Source organism: Cydia splendana, chromosome 6, assembly GCF_910591565.1.
Source record: "Cydia splendana chromosome 6, ilCydSple1.2, whole genome shotgun sequence".
NCBI lineage: Eukaryota > Metazoa > Arthropoda > Insecta > Lepidoptera > Tortricidae > Cydia > Cydia splendana.
This window is the reverse complement of record NC_085965.1, coordinates 17,992,008-18,011,368: the sequence shown is the minus strand read 5'-3', so window position 1 is coordinate 18,011,368 and position 19,361 is coordinate 17,992,008. Positions and strand designations below refer to the sequence as shown.

The window sequence follows — 19,361 nt, the reverse complement described above, 5'->3', positions numbered from 1 at the left end:
ATGCGAACCTTGCAGCAAATCAATAAAAGCATTTTTTTTATAAAACATAAAAGAAACGGAACGGAAATCGAACTGTTTGTTGTGACATTGATACCATTCAGTTTTTACCTCTTTTACGTCTGTTTTTATCGTTATTTTACTTGCATCTCCGGACCGAGGATATGACGTCGTAAAAGTGGCGAAATTGCGATATTACTGAGGTTCAACCATGTGTTACCAGTTGCGAGTAAATATATGTGTCGCTGGTACACACAATACCTACAGACGGAACAGAGCTGTTGCAGTTTGCAAAGCATTAAAGTTTGAAACACGGAAAATGTAAGAAAGTAATAAAACCTACATTATGAAGATCTATAAGATAAATTTAAAAAAATACATATGTAATATATGATGTCCAATATCTTGATCCACTAAACATAAACCGGTTTCATAACTGTTTGAACTCGTAACTAAATAGTAGACTGTGTATAATTTTTGACAAGACCTATATCATCCCACTCAACCCATAACGATTTCTTTGCATATAGAATTCCTAACGATTTTTGTTTCACCGAAAAACGACTGACAAAAATCAAATTAGCCTACTATGGGATTATATCTCCACTATGAATGTCGGTAAAGCTCAGTTACCAGGGTCAAGTCCCTTTCTAACAAAAGTTGTAAAAAAGTGACATCCGCTTGTATTACAAGTTACAAGCTTTTAAGAAACGGGCTCCAATACGCAAACTGTAAACTTAACCGTTTTACTCTGTTTCAATTTTCCTTTTTACTGAACGGCTTCAACAAAAAAAACAATCGTATTTTTCACATCAACGTTCACAATATCATGGTTTACTTACCTACGAACCAATTGTGCCGTAGAAATAGAGAACGTTGCCTTCGGCGTAACAGTAGGTACTAGTGTGTTCTACAATGCACGGCACATTACTTAAAGCTTACATACACCTACTTCGAGTAAATATGTGCACAGCGATTACGCAACATGACAATGGCGAGATGAATGGACTACAACGTTCTTGATGAATTAAAACTCGCCCTAGTCTTATCTATTTACTACAAAGGACTCTGACCCGAAGAATATTGCTTTTGCTCCAACATAATATTAGAACGATATGAAAATTTTCATGAAGCTGCTTTTCCTGGTGGACGAAGATGATGAAAATATACATTTTTAACGGAAATGCCCTGGAAATGCATTTCGGTTTTAATGTTGTTATGATGAAAACTGAATTAGAAAGCTTTTGATATTCGTTATTCATTATTTATCATGCACAATTTCGTGCGAGTACCTACTAGCGTCCATGGACCTTCATTTGGCAAGGGGCTTGCCTAGTTTTCAGCCAGTGGAATATTTATTTTACGGCTCATGAAATAAATTAAAGCCAAATTAGCTCCCGCATGCGTACGTTTTTGACACGAGATATACAGGATGGCTAAAAAATAAGTGCATTCCCTTCTTCGCGAAAAGAATTTGGCTGTTTCATACATTTTGGCTGGTCTTTTTTCTATGGGAGGTTGATTTTTTTTTCGCGATTTCGGGGTTGGTCCCATAGTAACAGTTACTCAGCATAATCTTAAAACCTCCCTGGCAACGGGAATGCACTTATTTTTTAGCCATCCTGTATATTGCTATCGAGAAGCATTTTTGAACAATTGTACCGAATAAAATTAGAGAAAAGTATAAAAAATATAAAAAGGGCCTATTTAAACATTGCAAAGTTATTAACGTCTTTGATAGGTTTTGTTTGTCCCTAGTAACAGAGGAGTGTGAAATCATACCATCATTAGATAAAAAAACCGGGCAAGTGCGAGTCGGACTCGCGCACGAAGGGTTCCGTACCATAATGCAAAAAGAAAAAAAAAAAAAGCAAAAAAAAAAAACGGTCACCCATCCAAATACTGACCACTCCCGACGTTGCTTAACTTTGGTCAAAAATCACGTTTGTTGTATGGGAGCCCCATTTAAATCTTTATTTTATTCTGTTTTTAGTATTTGTTGTTATAGCGGCAACAGAAATACATCATCTGTGAAAATTTCAACTGTCTAGCTATCACGGTTCGTGAGATACAGCCTGGTGACAGACGGACGGACGGACGGACGGACGGACGGACGGACGGACGGACGGACGGACAGCGAAGTCTTAGTAATAGGGTCCCGTTTTACCCTTTGGGTACGGAACCCTAAAAACTTGCCCCAGTAATTTACGTACCTTAGACTATCTACCCTCATATACAACACCAAAAAGTAACAATGTATACGGTAAAAGAGTAATTGAATTTCTACTCCCATATATATTAAACACCTTACCTAAGAATTTACAGTATGATCTCATTAACATTGTTGAAAATCACGGCAAATGTATGCCAATCCTAAAAAAATACTACCTAAGTCTAGACTAATCTATAAAATAGAAGCAGAAATTTTGATATTCATAGATTAATTTAAGTTTAGCGAAACACAACTAAGCATGTAATAAATAATAATAGTATTAAATATTAAGTATTAATTGATAATAGTATTAAGCAAACGCGGATTGGACCGCGCGATCTCGCCAACTATTACATAAACCCTAGAGGTTTCCAATAGTGGCATGCATGTAAAAATTGTATTAAAATTTAAAGTGAATAAATAAACTAAAAAAAATAACATGACGCCTAATCAGATAAATAAAAATAAAATAGAACAACCATTTTATTACAGTCTCAGATTCTCGCACTAAAATTGAAAACAGATATAATTATCATTACTTAGGTCCCTACTTTTAAATCAACTAGTTACTAACTAACTAGCTAACTAACTAGTCAAATTAAACGACTGAAGGTACGTACCTTAATACGTACGTACGTATTAATTTAATGTAGCTGTTAGCGCAACCTGATTTTTATTCCCCTAAGGATTTTTAGGGCAGCCGTAAATAAAGCCTGATAAGGATAAGAAAGGTAGTCGAAGCGTATACAAAATGCACACAAAACCACCCAGGGATCGGATACCGGTATTTCTGTATAGGAACGAAACCGGTATTTATTCGTTCTTTGTTAATTATTTCATTTCTAATTGGGCAATTTAATAATACGAAGTCGTTACCTATAAACCAGCTATAAACACAACTGAGTCTTACATTTGGAATATAAAATAATTCGAAATATATGGTTATTTTGAAGTTTTTGCATAAAACCGGTTCCGATCCCTGAAACCACCCTTGTCCCAAATAGGACAGCAAAAACACATTACTTATCCGTGCACCTTTGGTAAGTTATACTTTAGTCGCAACCCAGTAATTTACTAGTAATGGAAGCAGTAGGATTGCGGGAATAATAGGCTTTGTACCAAATCCAATGCCATCGGATAAATATTTAACGAAAGGTTGTCCCTAGCGGAGACGGACGGAACTCTCGTCATGGAAAATGCAATATTGGGAGCTTGGCTCAAAGAAAATTGGATACCTTGCAATATAAAAAGACCTGTAGGCGATATGTATGTAGGTTTGTATTTTTGTATGGGATTGTGTTTGCCAATGGCCAGGTACAAAGTACCTAAATATGTAAATTGCATTTTGTAGTAGAAATTGTGGAAGTAAGGATTAAGTTAAAAACGTTTTTAGTTTGAGTTATTGTTATTCGTATTTATAGGTAGGTACTGTGCATATTATAAAATTCTGTTGCCGCTATAACAACAAATACTAAAAAGTACGGAACCCTCGGTGGGCGAGTCCGACTCACACTTTTCCGGTTTTATAGTTAGAAAGATGTAGTGTTGGACCATGGACCTCTCAACCCAGACCGTTCTAGCATGAGTCATTCTTCAAAGTTTTTTTGTTAAAAAAATAAAACATTTGAAATCTATGTTAAATATAGCCGCCTATACTCGTACACTACAGATTCACTAGACATTTAAATATTTGATACCTAAATTCAATATTCAAAGTAAAGCGAGCTTAACGAACTGAGAAGTGCAGCTGAGAGTTGAAGTTTTGTTAAAATAAGCTGAAGTTTATTAACAAAGTAAGTATAGAAGATATCGCAAAACTTTCATTATTAGTGCAAAAGTCTGGATCTTCACTTTTGTACGGTAAAATAAGTTTAATAGCAATGTTTGTTAAGATAAAACAGCGGCTTAAATGTTTTACTAACCAACCCTTTAAGACTATTTATAGGTATTGAATTAGTGAAATCTCGATAATCCGACACTTCGATGGTCCGATATACCCAATAATCCGGCACTAAAATTGGGTAACAAATGATCATTCTATGCCCTAATTTACTATGTGCTCTAACATTTTCGCTCTTTAATCTCTTTATAAATGGCTAAGTTCCAGATAAGAGTATTTTTTTTTAATATAGCATTTTAGTAAAATGTATTTCTACGACATACTAAAACACATCAATAATATGCAGATTTGCTCTAACTTCCAGTAAACCGAATTTTCCAGTAATCCGGCTCTCTTGCGTCAGCATTACTGCCAGATTAGTGAGATTGTACCTACTGTATATCATCGGCTATTCTAAAAACACATGTAATTTTCTTAAACTACATAGCTATCGAGTCTTTAATCAATGTGTGTTACCAGTGATGACTTACGGCTCCAAAACGTGGTCTTTCACTATCGGCCTCATCTCAAAACTTAAAGTCGCTCAACAAGCTATGGAGAGGGCTATACTCGGAGTTTCTCTACGTGATCGAATCAGAAATGAGGAGATCCGTAGGCGAACTAAAGTCACCGACGTAGCCCACCGGATTAGCAAGCTGAAGTGGCAATGGGCAGGCCACATTGCACGCAGAGAAGATGGCCGATGGGGTCGAAAAGTGCTCGAGTGGAGACCACGGACTAGCAAGCGCAGCGTAGGACGTCCACCCACAAGATAGACAGACGACCTTATTAAGGTCGCCGGAAGACACTGGATGCGGGTCGCTTCCAACCGGTACGTATGGAGGTCCAAGGGGGAGGCCTATGTTCGGCAGTGGACGTCTTATGGCTGAGATGGTGATGATGATGATGACATAGCTATCTATTGGTAAAAGAATGGAGTCTCTATGTGTAATAGTTTTTCTTTTATCTTTAAATTTGCACGTTTGAAAAAAGATAATAAATTTTAGGATTAGGCGACAGTTAGCCCTAACTAGTTAGCGCATGTAATTGTAGCATTACAATTATAATGTCTCACGCCAATGACCGATATATCCGCACCGCAGGTTCAACGCCAAAGACTGATTAATCGGTCACAGACCACAGAGCAACATAGACCTACGTGCATATGCATAAAGTTCAATTTCAGTTTTGACACTTCGGTGACGTGGCGTCTGCGTGACAGCTTTTGTGTTTGACACGTCGTCGAAAAGGTTAATTTAGAACTTGGTAGGTTGCATCTACTTCATAAAATAATATATTTTTTAGTCATATACAATAAACAATTGGATACGAAGTAAGTCGTTCATTCGACCAATGATAACACCACAGACAAAAATATAACTTTTATACATTTGCCTATTATTATCTCTTGCCCAATGATAGTTATGTATGCAAAAAAAAACGTAAGCTATCTATGCGAACGTATTAATAGTTATGTTGTTGTTTACTTATAAGCATTAGTGTATGTATGATATTAGGTCCTACCCATGTCAAGGTTATAAACATTGAGTTGTTAAAAAGTTTATAATGAGCGAATACAGCTCACTAAACTGTATTAATTTATTGATATTACTGTCTAGGATGCAAATGTACACTAGATTAAGTAACTACCTTGTAATACATTATGCTAAATAAAGAACTTATTAAAAAAAATGATATCCTGTGATTTTGTTTGTTGGTATATATCGATTTAAATATCATGTCAATCGCACATAGACAATAGTCACCTTATTACATTGTCAAATAAAATAAAACAAGACACGGAGGCAAAACGCTACCACACCAATATCACATTGAGGTGTTTTACGCACACCACTACACATTTATAACATCTTGTAAAAGCAATGACATTATTTCTGCCCGTAAAAGGATATTAGCAATACTCATTTGTAATAATACTTAGTATCAATAATGGAATCGGTATTATCCACATAAGCATTAGCTCCCGTTGCCACCTAATTGTTTATTAATGGTCCTTGTGAAAAAGGATCTTATAAAAATCTGATCAGTGATCACCTACTAACATCTAGACATGAAATATAAAACTTTCGCGTTTTGAACACATATTAACTCACATTTGTAGACGAAAATAAAATAAATTCACGATAGACCCGTCTATAAGTGTGAATTAATATCTAGACATGAAACCTAAACACCCAGTACAAGGAAAACGGTAGGTTCAGCTGAGTAAGAATACTGACGAAGTAAAAAATATAGTATTAACTTTTAGCCTTAATAAATCTCAAATATAGAATGCTATTTTTTGTCATATCACACAGCTGATCCGTACAATAAAACGCACAAAGAATGACTCATGCTAGAATGGTGCGGGTCCGGGCCGAGGCGTCCGACACTTCGTTTTTTAGAGTGATGGATTATCACGTGATGCATTATATAGAAAACGAAGTATCGGACGCCTCGGCCTAGACCAGGACCGTTCTGGCGTGAGTCATCCTTAAAAAGTATAAAAATAAATAGTAAGTGAAACACAGTTTTTTCTAATCCCTTGACTTGATACACTGTGCCTCATTTACTAAATAGAAAAAAGTACATACCCATGAGGCCGGTGGATATCTCGGGAAAGGAGCGATGGACTTGGTAGCAATGTTACTCGGCAGGTCATGCTTGATCCCTCTCTTGAGGCGCTGTTTTCTTCTCTCCCGCGATTTGCTCCTTAGCATAAGAGCTGCCTGCATACCTGCCAGTTTTGTGGCTACGGTGCGCGAGAGCAGAAAATCTAGCCAACGGCTTTTAGACGCACGGATTCACACTTCACTTGTTTTATTGCTTTGTAGTTCACTTAGTTTAAGTTTGTTTAAATTATTGAATTAATCTCGAGCAAGTTTATTAAATCTACGACTAGCGCGTCTATACTATTCTCATCTAATTTAGTTTACTTTTTAAATATAAATAGATTAAGAAATATCTACTTATTTACACTTCGAACGTCGATATCACTCTTATAGTCCCATCACAGAATAATTATTCCGATTTCTCACTTAGAACGCTTTAGAATTGGATAAAGATAGGCACGAGAAAGGCAAAACTATATTAAGTTGTATAGCTAATTGAACGATTTAGTTACGATAGTGGTCGTTATCTTAAAATACCGATATGTTTAACGTGAGAAAATTAATGGAAGCAAGCGCAATTTGGCGTTTAGTATTGAACAGTCAATTGTTTATGTTTATTCACTGCCTTTCATGTTTCGTTCCGCACATCTAGTCGCAGTCTCTGGCTCTTGGACACCATCCATCGGACGCTACTCGGCGTTAGGTGTCGCTGTTTCATGGCCGGCCCACTTTTGTCACTTTAATCATCAACACTTTCCCGAAGAACATACTGTTGGATTCTCCTCAAAAACACACTGTTTGAAAAAAAAACGAGTATACGGCGGGTATTAAGGGTAAAACAACAGGCGCGTACCTACTCCATTGATCTAAACAGTTGCATTGTCTCACATAGAACGACACCTACACATGCTAACAATTAATTATGGCTACGAGATACCGTTTAACAAACATCGACTTACGTTACTTAATACACTGAACACAGAAAGGCCTTTGACATTCTCAAACGAAACTTACACATCTAACTTTATTAATTTCCGACTAATTTTTGTAATTGATCGTTTTGAAACTGTTGTGTTTACTAACATTAGCCCCATCAGACACTTAACAGTATCGTCCCGAGTTAGTGCTTTAAGCTCCAGGTTCAAATTTGAGAAGTAAAATATATAAATCCCACCTTTGCCTAGTGACCTAGTGCACTAGAGTGCAAAGTTCACGCTACCGTACCCTCAGTTACAACAGATTGAAAACCAGCAATTATATATAGCTTTGTATCAAATCATACACGCCAGTTTAATCGAAAATCAATTTTAATATCATGAAAAAGCTTTGTAATAATTAAGGTTTTCTTTTAAATTGTTACCAGAATTATTAGCAAAGTCTTTTTGTGTCTCCACAGTATTAACAGGAATCTCGCATGAGCACGGCAAATACACACAATCTTTAAAGTGACACTTAAACAATTATATATCGTTTAAGCGATTTCTACACCAAAACGTGGATGCTATGCAGAGTTTACGCCTAAAACAGTTTGCCATATTATGCCAAAACACAAACGCATGGGCGCGGCTAACATAACAACGATATTCTCAGCAAACACGGCGAGATTCCTGATAAAATCTGTTAACTACCATGCTTAACACTATTACATAAACACACATGGAGCATACAGGCTATACCTCGACGACATCGCACGCCGAGTGCTCGGAGACGGCGGCGGAGAGCGGGCGCGGCGGCGGCGCGAGGAGCCGGGCCTCCCAGTGCTGGCAGGAATAGGCGCGGACGCCGGTCGGCGCGGGGTGCGGAGGGCTGTGCCCGGGGCTCGGCGGCGCGGGCTGGCGGCCGTGCTGGCGCGCCTGGATAACAAAAAAATACACTAGATATTCAGGACACTTGCATAATTACAGATACAAGGCAAGGCAAGATACAGATACAAGGTACACAAAGCTGTGAAGCTAAAACGAATGACTGTAAGTTTTGCATTCAAAGGCTAAGGAATACAATCCGGAGCTAGGATGATACCTAATTCAAATTGTAATTATATCATAATCGATTTTCCAATCCTGTCTTCAGTTTAAACTTGTTTATTTAACAAAGCAGGTGCATTTCATAATTCATCATATGTAAATCACCACCCATTTCCCATGCTAATTGGATAACTAATTCCAACTCGAGTATAATATAGGTCTGTCGATCGAATGAAATGCGGTTTGACGCTGTTTGGAACCGCATTATATTCGATTTTACATGCATTAATTTTAAAACTCATTCCTTATAACGATGTGGTTGTGGCCGTTGTGGCATGTTTTGGCAACTTTTGGTTTCTAATTAGTATGTTTGTGGAATTCGACTACAAACGTAAGTATATATTAATTCATATACTTTTAAAAAGGGACACTAGCATAAATGTAGTATCAAGATAGCTTTTATACTAAAAAAAATTGAATGTCCTAGCATGAATACCCCAGAGCCCAACTTACGAAGTGCACATTGTATGGTCATATCCAACACTGACTCGATTAAGATCCGCTCCACTGCTCAGGTAGCGAGCATAGCCTTATGGTAACATTCCATTTCTAACTGCAGCTGCACTACCGGTACTGAACGCGTCGCTGTCATTGTCAATTTCCATAGTAAAATTGACAGTATTGCAGCTGCAGTTAGAAATGGAATGTCACCATTACAGTGCGCCGTCCGTCTCTAACGCCGCCTACGGCTTAACCGTTTATTAATCTACGGCCCACGAGCTACGCGCCGCCCGTCGCCGAGCACGGCTCAGGTAGCGGGCATCGCCTGTGCCTTAAAGCGCGCCGTTTGTATCTAAGGCCGACTCGGGTAAATTTGTGTGCTTACCTTACGACCCGCGAGCGTCGCGCCGCCCGCCGCCGCGTACATGCATCGCCGCCGAGCACGGCTCAGGTAGCGGACATCGTCTGTGCCTTAAAGAGCGCCGTTTGTATCTAACGCCGACTCCGGTAAATTTTTGTGCTTACCTTACGGCCCGCGATCGACGCGCCGCCCGCCGCCGCGTACATGCACCGCCGCCGAGCACGGCTCAGGTAGCGGGCATCGCCTGTGCCTTACAGCGCGCCGCCCGGCTCCGCCGTCCGCATTTAACGTCCACCTACAACATTAAGTTAAAATAAGGTAGAAAAAAAATTAAGACAAGACATAAATATAAAAAAGTATTTAATGTTTTAAACAAATGGTTTTAGCTTAGGTACATAGTAAGAGAAATCTTTTAAACATCAGCATGAAACAAAAATAAAGGTTTATTCAATAAAATATGTAAGGTCACACATCCGTTTTCCGTATTTTAAATAGAAATAAAAGCTCCATGTACTCGATATATAACAGTTATTTTTAACCAACTACCAAAAGAGGGTAAGTAAACATTGACTCAGCGAAGCTCGCTAGCTCGCTACCAGATATTTCTCTATAGGAACGTTAAATCCGAAGTTATTGCGACACTAAGTATAAGTAGGTACTTAGCAACTTACCCGGCAATCGCACTTACCCCATCTGACTCTCTAAAGCCCAAACACGCATACTCCAACTAACTAAAGTTACATTAATTTAAATCGAGGACAAACCCCCAGACGCAACTTTTATTGTCTATTCCATTAAAGTTGCCGGCAGAGCAGCTAAATTCAGTGTAAGCTACGAGTCATTTACATAATATATTAACGATGGGTACTATTCGTACATGTCCGTACATGTATTGGCGCGGGCAAGACGCACGATAACTAAAAAGCATGATTCAAATATCATTCTGATGTCAGTGTTCGTTCGAATTGGCCTGTCAGTAAGAACATTAAGATCTAGGAAGTTATCATACAAAAAACCGGACAAGTGCGAGTCGGACTCGCCCACCGAGGGTTTCGTACTTTTTAGTATTTGTTGTTATAGCGGCAACGAAAACACATCATCTATGAAAATTTCAACAGCCTGGTGACAGACAGAGGGACAGACAGACAGACAGAAAGGCAGACAGAGACAGGCAGACGGACAGTGGAGTTAAGACTCCACCCCTAAACGACCCTACCGTAACGACGGACGGACGGACGGACGGACGGGAACGGGACCCTATTACTAAGGTAATAGGGTCCCGTTTTTACCCTTTGCGTACCGAACCCTAACAACGGTTAGGTGTAGGTAATTAATGTTTTATTTAACTCCTTACGCAATAAGGGAAGTATTAGGTATAAGTTTAACACTTGTAAAAGTGTGTCTGTTTGTATCACCTTCGTAGCTCTGTTTGGGTGCAGTTATTTTAAAGTTTTTATAATATAAATATAATTAAATAATAATAAATTTTATTATCAATAAAACACATAACAGAATATATCAGGGGCTAGGCTACGCCTATATCGTGGGGAACCAGTTACAGTTAAAATTATTGAACTAGTTACACAATAAAGTAATATAATCATAACTAAAATCAGTCCCGTCCGTTCAAAAAGTCAGCCGCCCCTAGTCATGAATGACTCCCTATGATTTAGACTAATAAGGCTCAGAGCAGCAAGTTAACTGATAGGTAATTTGCATAATATACGTACGAGTGTACCCATACTCGAATGTATGCATAAATCATGTTGTTGAATTTTTTACGGGTAAGATTAAGGGGTAGAGCAAAGGTTAAACGATGAACTCTAAACTACTTACTCAATTTATATTTTATTAGTGTTTGAAAGATATAAGTAAGTACCTATGACATAAAAATTTATCAACAAGTGTCCCATAAATTTAAATTTATGGCTTAGGAATTGACTTAATAAAAATCCATATTAACAATTATTGTTTTTCACAGTTGGGCCATAGCATGAATTCAACATCTTTTTTTCTTTTTAGGGTTCCGTACCCAAAGGGTAAAACGGGACCCTATTACTAAGACTCCGCTGTCCGTCCGTCCGTCTGTCACCAGGCTGTATCTCACGAACCGTGATAGCTAGACAGTTGAAATTTTCACAGATGATGTATTTCTGTTGCCGCTATAACAACAAATACTAAAAACAGAATAAAATAAAGATTTAAATGGGGCTCCCATACAACAAACGTGATTTTTGACCAAAGTTAAGCAACGTCGGGAGTGGTCAGTATTTGGATGGGTGACCGTTTTTTTTTTTGCTTTTTTTTTGTTTTTTTTTTTGCATTATGGTACGGAACCCTTCGTGCGCGAGTCCGACTCGCACTTGCCCGGTTTTTTTTAATTTACCATTTTGAAATAATTAGCAAGATAAAAATAAAATAATATAAATATAATAATATAGGTATTTGACATTTGACAGGAAATATTTCGGCTTAGCACAGATACAGTTTATTTTAATCTCTATGATTTCTATGATGAGTTAAATCCAGGGGAAGGACAGTCTTATATAATATAAAGCACTTTATTCGAAAAAATAGCGACATCTATATTACTTAACGAAAACTTTTTTTTTTATATGGCTTCACTTTATTTCGTCAGAACGTCTTAAAAGTATTGTATCCAGGGCATGGATCAAACAAAAAAACATCTGTTAGAACCGATTATTTATGGCCATCGTTGCCATGGACGCGATTGTCACAAAATAACAACATTGTGAAATAAAACTCAAAATATTATTAACAGCCCATTTATTGTCTGTACTACGACATAATTCAGATAAATAAAAATACTTTCAGTTTTACAATGTTAAAAGAAACAGTTTTCATACGCCGTCACAGTTGCTGAGAACTTTATTACCAAAAAATTTAGAAAAATTATGGCGGGTAGATTCACAACCTGCTGCGTGTAATTGTGTTTCGTGGTCAATTGTGTGTTATTCGAGCCGTGTATGATAGGTAATTTATTTACATCAACAGTCAAGTTAAAAGTACCTAATCTGTTTTCGTGTATTAGTAAATATCCTGAAGCCTTTCTTCAAAGTCAAAGTTTTTTACGTTCGCAACATACTATTTATGCCTCTTATGGTTAAGTATTACAGATGGCACTTCAAAATGGATGCAAAAAAATTCCACGAGAGGGCTCTCTTTGTCGTATATATTATACATACTACTCTTTGCTTAAATCTATCAGTCAAGGGCTCCACAGATCTTGCAATAAATCCAGGCGATTTTTGATCCATTGCCGCCTATAGTGCGACATAAAATAGTAGAAATTAAATAAAATGGAACTCAAAAATTTCCATACAAAATTCTTGCCATGTGTAAGCATTTTACGTCAAAAATGTGACAGTTACGTAGAAAGTGGTGCCCTCATTTATTTTCTACTATTTTATGTCGCACTATACGAGTACCTAAGTAGGTGCAACAAAGTCAATCGCTCTATAATAATTTTTGGTTAACTGCGAGTTCTCAGTTCGGGGCGAACTACTAGTTTAATTTTATACTTAGGTATGTATTACTGTATATCAAAACATTTCTTTGTCATCTCATTTTATCAGTAGGCTAAGTTAAAAGCTATAGGTACCTATAACAGAGTGTGTATGTGTGCTCACGCCTCTAGTATGCAATGCCTAGGGCTGAACCAAAATACCCCAACAACGTAACGTCTTATATACCAGTACGACCTTATCGATATACGGTCTATGCACAATAGGTGATATTGAAATTTCAGTGAAACAGCGCACCCTGTACGAACGAATTCGCTTCAATGCACTGTGTAAGCGTTGCCAGTAATTTGAACTTTGAGTGCAAAGTGAATTAGAAAATATTATGAACACAACAGTAGAATTACGTATGTAAATATTCTTTATGGCATCAATAAAATTAAATTTGACATAAGTATATAAGTTTGTTTTTATTTAATTATTTAAACTTTATTGCACAAAACATAAAAATAATGTACAAATGGCGGACTTAATGCCTAATGGCATTCTCTACCAGTGAACCATCGGGCCAAACAGAGACATGTAATTTTAGAATTAAGAATTGATTAACCTATTTGTTACTGAATTCAAGCCGTGGGCGTTGTATAATTATGATTACATGCATTTTTTTTGTATATGATGATTTTTAACAACGAGAACTAGCACAATCACGGACTTTAATTGTGGAGCCATTTAGAGTTCAAGTTAACTTGGTTGTCAATACTAACGGTATGAAATGACCAATGTAAAGTGAACCCTAAATGGCTCAACAATTAAAATCCGTGGCTGTACCAGGCATATATATATCGAATCCCGATGGTCCTAAAAGGCGGTGGGCGCGTGGGGTAGTACGATAATGTATTACTTCACAGCTAAACCAGTATGCTACCATGCTACCAGTGCATGAAATAAACCTTAGGACTCGTTAACCATACTAGTGCCTACTATACTTCAGTACTAAATGTTTAAAAGAACTAATTGCTATGTTTAACTCAAGGGAGCGATATGAAAGTAAAAAGAAACCGTTTAAATCTTTATTCAAGTCAAACTAGGCCGGCTCCAACCCTACGCCTCTAACATGAGAAGATTTAGCCCTATATGGGACCGGCAACAAACTCAGAGGGACAAATCTTTTCAAACAAGTTAAAACAACACATAACACATCATTCTTTATTTCACAAAAGTAAGCTTCTAATGAAACATAAGAAATCAAAATAACACTTGAAATAAAACACTTAGCTAAATGGTTAAAGAACGCGGGATTCTATAAGCTATCAGAATAATCCTTCAGGTATAAGCCTTCAGGAACGTAGCGAGTTAGGCACGAGGTTGGCTAACGAGTACGTCCTATCTCTAGCGCGGTCCGATCAAGAAGAACTACCAGCGGCGGAGCCTCTCCGCTCCCGCCTCAGTCAAGTTGGCAAACCTGCTCGACCAGTCTACCAACATACCGACAAAAACGCCAACTCGTGCCTACGCTCACTCGAGAGAAACCTCTCGACGTTCCAAAGCCTTCTACCTGTCATCTCAGTTCAACAACACGCCAATAGGTGGCGTTACTCTCTACGCAACTTTATTTCAACAATGCGCCAATAGACGGCGTTACTTACGCAACTTTATTTCAACAATGCGCCAATAGACGGCGTTACTCTCTACGCAACTTTATTTCAACAATGCGCCAATACACGGCGTTACTTACGCAACTTTATTTCAACAATGCGCCAATAGACGGCGTTACTCTCTACGCAACTTTATTTATTTCGTTACAACCAAATAATACGTAGCTGAACATTGCTAATCGATTTTATACAGGCGTCTAAAATAATGAACTATAACGCTGCAATACGTCTTTCTGGTGTCAGGTTCCGACATATACATATTATTATACCGGGTGTTTCCTGTAACAGGAGCAATAAATTAAACTGTAGGCTGTACTCCTCAAACAGACTAACATAATAATATGTTCAGCAACTTTTAAAAATAACTTATTCCATTACAATGTATTACAAATTTTGATATGTTTAAAGCGTGACAAGCAACGTCAAACACGCTGATGTCAGCGTACATTGAAAATAATATTTAATTTATATGAAAAAGGTAAAATCTAAAGATTTCATAATATTAAGTCAAAAGTTGTATCGTTTGGGGAGTACATACAATTAAATATATGTCAGTTTTTAACAGTATTGAATGGATTCATGGTTAGTTTTACTAGACTTATATCGACCGGGATATGAACCATGATTACCTTTTGTATTGTTTTCGAGCTCCCGATATTTCGACGCAGTTACATGCATCTTGTTCACGGGTAACTGATGACAATATATGGTTTAATTATTTGCTCGTGTTACAGGAAACACCCGGTATGTACCGTAAATATTCATGCCAAGTGTCATGTAATTCAATCATGTCCATTTAAAATGAGAGCGTAACTTTCGATTGTATGGGAGCGACTTTTTGGCAGCGGGTTCGTGTTACTGTAATAGGCCGTCAGTGAACCTTATGGCCTCGTAATAAGGTATCTAATTTGTCAGCAGACAATGGTACAGTGTGAATCATGTTGATAAGTATCTTCGTAAACTGAAAGAATCTTGTTTTATAAGTAACTGCATAAACGCGCGTGGAACAAATTTAAATGTGAATAATATACGGCGCGATTTGGGAAATGAATTAGAGATTCACTAGATATGAAATAGTAAAGATATGTGACGTTCCACAGCAAAAGGTACCTTATGGCGGCTGGCGTTTACGCCGCTCCAATATTATTGCGGCGCTATGCGACGTATGTGGCAGCCGCCATAAGGTACCTTTTTCCGTGGAACGTCACATATCTTTACTATTTCATATCTAGTGAATCTCTAATTCATTTCCGGAATCGCGCCGATACAGCTTTTGTTCGCGTGCATGATGCCGTCACATTCGTTTCGACCTTATTGCTGAACAGCCTAAATTTGTACTCAGTTATTCTCCAGACAATAATACATATCTTCACATGAACTTCTCATAGATTCCTTTACGCCCAAATTTAACAATCATTCTTAAGCCAGCGTCGTTTACTTTACCACATTACGAAACCCTCGCGAGTCTCGTAACACGGTCCCTCGCGTGATCGTCGGCTATCGGCCGATCTTAACGTTCTTTGAACTTAGCCGGGGCACTCAAAACAAATTCTGAACCGGCATACCGGTCAATGGGGTCAACAAATACGACACAGCCGTATTCGAACAATGAGATACGGCAAATATCTAGATATTGAAATGATATGGATCGGATATGTCAGTGTCAAACAAGTGTCAAAATTGACGTTTCTTCAAATGAAAACGTCACTTTAGACACTTGTTTGACACTCGGCGCGATTCTGGAAATGAATTATAGATTAACTAGATACGATATAGTAAAGATATGTGACGTCCCACGGGTAAAGGTACCTTATGGCGGTTGGCGCTTACGGTATTATTAACGCCGCTCCAATATTATTGCGGCGCTATGCGACGTAAGCGCCAGCCGCCATAAGGTACCTTTTGCCGTGGAACGTCACATATCTTTACTATTTCATATCTAGTGAATGTCTAATTCATTTCCTGAATCGCGGCGCCAGCCTCCATAAGGTACCTTTTGCCGTGGAACGTCACATATCTTTACTATATCGTATCTAGTTAATCTCTAATTCATTTCCCGAATCGAGCCGACTGACATATCCAATTCATATCGTTTCAATATCTAGTACATATTTCACGTATCTCATTGTTCGAATACGGCTGACAGTCTCTATCAGTTATGAAGGAGTAAAAAAAAAGTATTAAATCATGTAAAACTTACTAAGGTGGTGGTGCTGGTGCTCGACGCGGTCCCAGTACATGTCATCTTGAAACTTAAGTAATTGTCAATAGAGGTGACAGGGTGTCATCTATTGGGCATTAGCATGTCGAGCACTAGTACCACCACCTTAGGTATTTGTTACTGTTTTAATAAAATTTACATTCAGGCCTATTCGGATTTCGAGATAATCACAAGATCTTGAGACGATTTAGAGATCAACTAGATCTACATTAGATATCGACTAGATGTGACTTGGATATCTAAGTCATAACTTGTCGAAATCGTTCAAGAGGACCTCCGGAATCGCGAAAACGTCAAATTTGACATATCTATCTTACAAATATCTTTAAATTATCCGTATCAAACTTGTTGAAGTCTAGTAGAAATCTAATTCATTTTCCGAATCGAGCCGATTGTATTGTTTTTTGCTTTGCAAGTAAAACCGAGGTTCGTAGAAATTAATTAGAAATTATGAAGCAGGAAAGAGGAGAAGCAGATATATGAAAAGTTTACCCATGCGACCCACCAGACACACCCACCAGAAATCATATTGCAACATTTGTGCCGATAAGGTACACCATACATTATGTTATTGTAATAATTTCTAAGTAGTTGAAAAACAAGACATTTGGGATTGTACTGAAAATTATACCGAAGATCCCTCAAGATATATATGTCGCAGTCAAAAGTGTGAACTGGTCAAAAGAACTTTTAACCGACAAAAACAGGCAAAACTGCTTTTGACTGAGCATGTTGGTCAAAAGTAGTTTTACCTGAAAATTATACCTATTTCTGGCAGCAGTTTCGTTTTTAGGGCGTAGCAAAAAAAAATAACCCTAACCTACCCATCTCTGGGAACAGTTTCGTTTTTAGGGCGTAGCAAAAAAAACATAACACTAACCTACCTATTTCTGGGAGTACTTTTGACTGATAGTAACAGTCACAATTACTATTAACCAATGATTTTCAGGTAAAACTACTTTTGACCAACATGCTCAGTCAAAAGCAGTTTTGCCTGTTTTTGTCGGTTAAAAGTTCTTTTGACCAGTTCACACTTTTGACTGCGACATTATACACTATTATATTTTATATAACTTTTACTGTCTCCTCCGTTTCTAATTGTTTACGTCGAAATAAAATGGTTTACTTCAGACATTTGGGATTCAATTAAGACAGAACATCATACATATATGCAGTTCGCAGTCGAGTAAGTTTACAAGTCAAATTACTTAGTGTACTTCACTTCAGGCCTCCATTTCTACCGTCATTTCTTTTCATAATTCAGAATTCGCTAACTTTATTTTCAACACAATAGAGGCCACTAGCGTAGTCGTGCTACGAACGGCTACGGCGTAGCGCAAACCAGCCGCGGGCTACGGAATTGCTACGAAGTTATCCGATGTTTGAACGATACGACGCGACGCTTACACACTGATGTATAAGTTTTTTTTTTTTCAACAATCACGTAAATACCTACAATCTATTCAGAAACCTAACAAAAGAGTTCGAGAAAAATGGCTTTTATAACATTATCAATAAAGTTCATATTCCATTGGAAAGTATTCAAGCTTACGAACAATAGGTTATGTCCCACAAAGCGCTGATTGATTGTGTCGTAAGGTTAAAAATGACTAACGTTTAACGATGATTTTTATGGGCTCTATCTATTGTCAACAAAACATTTTTTGCCAAGAAATAAAGCGTAAAATGTTTTACGAGCTTTCTTTTCTTCCTGAGCAATGAGAGTTTAATTTCTATTGTCAACATAGGTACACAATATTACAAGAATAAACGGCCCAGTTCGAACTTTAAGATACGTCAAATAATAGATCTAGAAACGATATGGATTAGATATGTCAGTGTCAAATGTGACGTTTCTTCAAACAAAAACGTCACTTTTGACACTGACACATGTAATCCATATCGTTTCTAGATCTATTAATTGACGTATGTTAAAGTTCAAATCGGGCAGATATTAATAAAAATGCATATCTATAAGACGCATCAATAAAAAAGTAATCATATCATTTGAGACAAAATTAAATTTTGTAACAATGTGGACTTATTTCTTCGTAAATTTTTAAATATAAATATCTGAGACTGAGCTTTGCTCGGAAAACATATAAATTGAAAATTGAAAAATTGAAAATTGAAAATTATATATTTAGATATTTAGGTAAATATAAAAACTAATAAATGCCCGTTTTTCCAGAAATAAGACCTAGGCTAGATCGATTTTCGCCCCCGAAAACCCCCATACAGCAACATTCATCGAAATCGTTAGAGCCGTTTCCGAGATCCCCCAAATATATAAGTATATAAATAAATAAATATACAAGAATTGCTCGTTTAAAGGTATAAGATAAATGATAAAAATAGAGTAGGGAGAGCCTCCAGGGACCGAGGCTAGATTAGACGCACCAATCAGTGTGAGATATCTTCAACGTCGATATCTTCAATATCTATTATATTTCGCCAAAATCCATATTCAAATA

At 37.4% G+C, this 19,361-nt stretch overlaps 1 protein-coding gene and 1 long non-coding RNA gene across 8 annotated transcripts in view; both read right to left on the bottom strand.

Annotated features, from left to right (window-relative positions):
* Positions 1-19,361, bottom strand: part of LOC134791805 (uncharacterized) — a 470,284-nt gene that overhangs the window by 135,412 nt on the left and 315,511 nt on the right. The gene's annotated exons all lie outside the window — the stretch shown is intronic.
* The window catches only part of LOC134791732 (uncharacterized), a 69,230-nt gene that overhangs the window by 41,270 nt on the left and 8,599 nt on the right, over positions 1-19,361 (bottom strand). For 2 of the 7 annotated variants that reach the window (XM_063762858.1, XM_063762861.1), the window contains exon 2: positions 6,683-7,479. In XM_063762858.1, coding sequence (XP_063618928.1) covers positions 6,683-6,823 — 141 coding nt within the window. In that variant the 5' untranslated portion in view covers positions 6,824-7,479. Of the gene's footprint in view, positions 1-6,682; positions 7,784-8,376; positions 8,554-9,690; positions 9,822-19,361 lie in introns of those variants that run through there. The other 5 variants (XM_063762856.1, XM_063762860.1, XM_063762862.1 and 2 more) reach the window with 5 other exon arrangements.